Raw genomic sequence first — 5,492 nt, forward strand, 5'->3', positions numbered from 1 at the left:
TCTTGCTCTTGCAAGATGACACAAAATGCAAAAATCCTATACCGAAATATGCAAGGCCAAGAGAGCACCCATTGCAGAATCTAGTGATATATGACGGCACGAAAATAAATATGGGTTTTGGTCTGACATATTTTACAGCCATTGGAAATAAATTTTTGTTGGGGTTTGTTGTGCCGTTGCAACAAGAAGAAAATTCTGCAATTGGTGCACCATGCAAGGATTTTGCAAGAACAAGAGAATCAATCCCCTTAATACTATGTTCAGACCGAAAATTTCAAAGATTAGATTACATTTAATCATTTCATAACCCAACAGTGTTCTCACTGCCGTTAGAAAGATCAAAAACCAGCTGTTATTGTCATTCATGAATTCACATCGCTTAATATTTATCAAAAGAAAAGATTGTCATTTAGTAGTTTGAAATAAAAGCCGTCTTTTTTCAAATGTTTTCCATATAATAGAAATAGTGAATGTATTTTTTCATTTGTTAAGTCGATTTTCAGGTGAAATTAGATTCATTGCTATAATATAAATTTGTTTGTTTACATTTTTTCCCCTTTGTAGTGTCTAAATCAGCTGTGATAATGTAACAGTTTTCCAGTGCTGACTAGTATTTTTCCAGTGCTGACAAGTAGATTGCGCAAAATCAGAGTCGCACGGACAGATTTAGCGTGGATCAGTTTCAAATCATTTCAATGAAGTGATTTGGAACTGTCATTTTTGTATGGCGAAATCTTGATAAATTTTTAAGATTAGTGGGATAATCCATTCAACGGCCGAAATCGTGTGATTAAGTGTCGGTCTGAATATAGCATAACAGTGAGCAGCTCTATTTGTATATGGAATGTAAACAAATATCAAGTGACAATTTAGGGCCGGCAAAATATGTCTTCCAAAAAAACCGATTAAACTAGAGCAGGCACCGATTATAATGAGTGGAACGTAAGTTTTCAAGTAGTTTTCAGCGAAAACTGTGTTTTCGTTTGACAAATTTTACATGGACGAAAACCAGTTTTTCCCACGAAAACATGTTTTCGTTGTCGGTCCGAACATAGTATTATGAGGATTATCGCTTATAATCGGAATATTTGAATTGTTTACGAGCTGAAAACGCAGCAAGACGTGTCGAAACAACCCATTCAAATATTATTTTGAAATCAATACTGAAATGAATTTTCAAATGTATACAGGGCCGACTCGCAAGACTTTTAGGAGTATGTTTTGGCTAATTTTCTTCACATATTTAATTTTTTTTTTTTTATTATTTAATCAGAAATTTCTATTTTATTGTAAGTAATGATGTCTCCAAATTAAACTTGACTAGTCATTCTTGTTGTTGTAACGGGTACCTACTCCCCGTTAGGATGGTACGGATTAGCTAAGTTGCCGTCCACGTCAACCAACGGAAGTAAGAAACTTGCTGTTTCGACGGGGTCAGGCCAAAAGGAGAGGGGTGTCCGATGTATGACGCTGGTGGGGCAATAGCATGTAGTGGAGCATAATATGAGGAGACTCATTGCATTGCAGGACATATGTATGTATATTGTATATGTCGGGGTCTATTCTAGATAAGTAGGATTTGCACCTTCTACAGTATCCAGAACGAAACTGCGCAAGGGTCACTCGCATTTCTCGCGGAAACTCGAGCGCCAGCCGGTTCTACGCATCGGAATTGATCCGGATTTTATCCGGCCAAGGGTTGTTATTTTGGAGATTTATTTTTTTTCAAATTTTCTCTCGTGGCTTGACTGAAGAAGTGTATAATAGTAGACTGTCGCACCGTGTACAGAGAATATAATGGTACTATTAGCATATCCGCTGGCCTAGAGAAGTTGGCTGGCTCGATACTCTCTTTGGGGGAAATCCTAAGGAAAAATTGCGCCTTAATTTGATCTCAGCACTTTTATGTGACATTGTGGAAATGGGACTAGAACCAATCGTCTGCTCAGATATACACTCTATAAGTCAAACATCAATGAAGATATCGGAATAAAACCTTCATCAAATGCTGTCTTCAGAGTGTGGCACCTCACTGTTTTCAAATGATCATCGGTCAGAGTGGGAATGAATCTTTTCTACTAAATATTTGTCTTATTGTCAAAACATGTGTAAAATCTGGTTGATACCTCCCCTATCCTCCATATACCTAACGGAAAGATTTTCAGTCTCACGGTTGGTTTTATACTGTACATATATAGTTCAATAATAAATAAATGTGACGAAACCTGAATTCCCTGGTTCTAATTACCATCATGTCTTTCGAATGGATGAAAACGCTTCGATTTGACGGAGTTCTCGCCACTCCGTTAGAAAGACCGGGTGGTTAAAGACTTAGCTATACTTTTGAAATATTTAAGGTTATTCTGTTAAAGACTAGATTCAGTGGTGCCAGTAAACTCCAAAAGTTGAATCTCATGTATCGACCAAATGCCTTGAAGTGGTCAGAAATCTACTTGGGCGACTTATTAAACTTCAGTTAGTTTACTTGAAATGAAAGTTGTGAGTTCCAAGGTGTTTCACTCTTATTCTCGCAAAAGTGGAATAGTCAAACGGAAGTGTTGAGATGATTCTACCTTGTTTTCTTCCGAAGAACATCGACACTTAATGGGGGAATGTGACCACTTTTGCGATTTACCATACATTGGAGCAGAAAGAGTTTGCGGTTGCATAAGTGGTGTTACGATACATTGGTTTGGAAGCATAAAACTAGAGTTGGTATATAGCTTCCGTCAGAAGATTTCTCATCGAACTCCGCCATAAATGCTTACTTGTCAAGTTGATTCGACTTTATAGGTATATCTATACGTGGTTACAGATTGAGCACATTCAGAGTTGGAAGTATCGCTTCCATGTTCCATTCTTCCTGTATTTTAAGAAACTTCTTCTTCATCTTTACTGGCGTAGACACTGCTTACGCCAGTCGTTTCTTCTCTTCGCTATGTGGCGCCAATTGGATATTCCAAGCGAAGCCTGGTCCTTCTCCACTTGGTCCTTCCAACGGAGTGGAGGTCTTCCTCTTCCTCTGCTTCCCGCGGCGGGTACTGTGTCAAATACTTTCAGAGCTGGAGTGTTTTCATCCATCCGTACAACATGACCTAGCCAGCGTAGCCACTGTCTTTTAATTCGCTGAACTATGTCAATGTCGTCGTATATCTCGTACAGCTCATCGTTCCATCGAATGTGATATTCGCCGTGGCCAACGCACAAAGGACCATAAATCTTTCGCAGAACCTATCTCTCGAAAACTCGTAACTCGTAACTTTAAGAAACTCTTACACAAAAACCTCTCTTGCTTCAGGATGCTACATATGTATGTTAATTTTTGAAGGACTTTAGTTCACCTGTACACCCCTTTTTAATATTTTCCTAGATTGTGTGCACCAAACTTTAAAAAAAACTGGAGCTTGGTATCTTCATTTCATTTATTTTGGGTTTTCAAGGTCTCATACACCTTCCTGGTGTACTATAAAAAACATACGTACAACATTTTACATACCATCATTACGGCCTATGCTCGCCGTGTGCCTCATATTGTATTTCTTGACCGTGTGCGGTGGTTTCAATGTCATACGACGAGTCATCGCCTTCAGCACTAGGCGGATCGTGATTGGTGCTCTCGTGCAAACCGATGGTGGCGTGCGCAGCCGCCTTCGATGCATTCACCTGAGCTTCGGCGGCAGACGATGCGGCTTTCAATGTCGCCTCCTTGGTAGCCTCGTAATCGATGCGGGCCTGCTTCAGCTGCTCTTCCACCTGTTCCACACGCGATTTTGCCTGACCGACCATTGACGATTGTGAAGCCAACTGATTGGCCACCTCACTTGTTGCTTGCTCGGCCTGTTCGGCCAGTGATTTGGCATTATTCACCGCCGCTATCAGCACAGAAACATGATGATTGGCAGATTGCGCGGTTTGCTGTGCTAACTGTGCCGCGATCTTAGCAGATTTCAATTGTTCTAGCTCGCGCGACAATGAGCGCTGCGATTCCGCTGCCTGTTGCTCCAACTCCTGCAAAATTACTTTCTTACCGGCTAGCGCAGCCTGCGCAGTGGCAGCCGCTTGCGAGGCAGCCTGTGCCAGCGTGTTTTTCGCAATGAAAGCAGCTTGTTTGGCGGCGGCGTGTTGATTGGCCACCGCAGTGTACGCTTGATTGGCTGAGCCTTGCGCGATGGAACGCAGGCCACTGCCAATGCTGTAGCCGGACTTGCTGCCAACGCTCTTACTGCCACCGCCGCCTCCACCATGTGAATGTACACTCGGCAGCGACGGCTTATACTCGTAATAAGGACCGCTGGGCGCCTCATGCGATGGACCTGACGGCAGCTCATGTGGATGCAGTGAGTTGCTGTTCTCGTAAAATCCGTGCGCTGGCGCATGCGGCGGTCCAGCTGGCTGCTTGTAGATGTAGCCGCTGCGTTTATTGAGACGTCCAATTGCGGTGGAACAACTGAGCGCTGCGCAAAGAAACACCAAACCAGAGTCAGAGTCAGAGCGTTTGCAAATATTTGAATACTTACCCAATAGTAGTAGCGGCACGGCGAGTGCGTTTGCTAGGTTGCACTTGATCATGTTTGCTGCAAATTCAGTAATGAGCTTTTGAATATCCTGCACATTGATTTTATACACAGCAAGTGGCTTGTAAACGCCTGCAAAAACAATGCGCACACACATAATCAAACGCATGAGGAATTTCTTGTGGCACGTGTCGGTGGGAGGTCGGGCAGCGGCGGCGGCGGCGTGCAGCCACTTGTAACGGCCACAAAATGCGGTATGAACGCAATTTTGTCCAACGGCGGCTACTTTGTTTGTTGCCAAGTTTATTAGTTGGCCGCTTGCTTGCCTTGGTGTAAAGCAATGCGGCACTGGCCAAGCACATATGTGCCGGTGTGCGTGTGTGTGCTCATTACTTTGTTACTTTTCACAAAGGTACTTAGTGGACGCGTTCATTCTTTTTACTTGTAAATTTTCGTTTTACTACACTCGTTTCGCTTAGTTTAGACCACACATTGTGGCATAAAGCGCTTTTGAGGAAGTGAAATTTCCAACTGGCATTTATCACGCTTGCTGCTGCTTAGGTATTACGGGCATATGGGCTCAGGTGAGGTTGTGTTGTGTTGCGATTAAAAATAGTAAAAGAAATTTAATGAGCTGTTGCATATGGTCAGTTAATAAAAGCGCAATATAAAATATTGAGAAAAGCAATCAAAAGCGGCAAATTTCGCAAGCGCGCTTTTCCAACGCCAATAAAATCATAAACAGATGCAACCAGGCACCATCTGCTTTGGCAGCCGTAAATACTAGGTTATATAATCTTTCATTAAATTCACAAATTATTATTTTTTTAATTCCTGTTCCGCTGTGCAGTGACCCAGTTCTACTAGAAAAGTCAAACTTCTTAAACGAAATCTTGCATAACCCTGGAACACTTTTATACTTTTACTTTTATGCTATACAGGGTTTGTCCGAAAAGTAATAGAATTGAAGATGTCGCT

The 5,492-nt window shown here is 42.0% G+C and overlaps 1 protein-coding gene across 1 annotated transcript; it reads right to left on the bottom strand.

Moving 5' to 3' along the window:
• Positions 1 to 3,404: 3,404 nt before the first annotated feature.
• Positions 3,405 to 4,778, bottom strand: LOC105234010 (uncharacterized). Its single transcript, XM_011216206.4, has 2 exons — positions 4,518 to 4,778; positions 3,405 to 4,454 (listed from the first exon to the last, which is right to left on the bottom strand). Exons 1-2 carry the CDS (start codon positions 4,681 to 4,683, stop codon positions 3,502 to 3,504), a joined length of 1,119 nt encoding a protein of 372 aa, XP_011214508.3. The 5' UTR covers positions 4,684 to 4,778; the 3' UTR covers positions 3,405 to 3,501.
• Positions 4,779 to 5,492: the final 714 nt, after the last annotated feature.

Source organism: Bactrocera dorsalis, chromosome 5, assembly GCF_023373825.1.
Source record: "Bactrocera dorsalis isolate Fly_Bdor chromosome 5, ASM2337382v1, whole genome shotgun sequence".
NCBI classification, from domain to species: domain Eukaryota; kingdom Metazoa; phylum Arthropoda; class Insecta; order Diptera; family Tephritidae; genus Bactrocera; species Bactrocera dorsalis.

Excerpts from the sequence above, each read along its gene's own strand:
- LOC105234010 (XM_011216206.4), bottom strand. The coding sequence starts at position 4,683 with ATGCGTTTGATTATGTGTGTGCGCATTGTTTTTGCAGGCGTTTACAAG. Across the intron at positions 4,455-4,517 it reads CGTGCCGCTACTACTATTGG|CGCTCAGTTGTTCCACCGCA; the intron begins GTAAGTATTCAA and ends TTCTTTGCGCAG.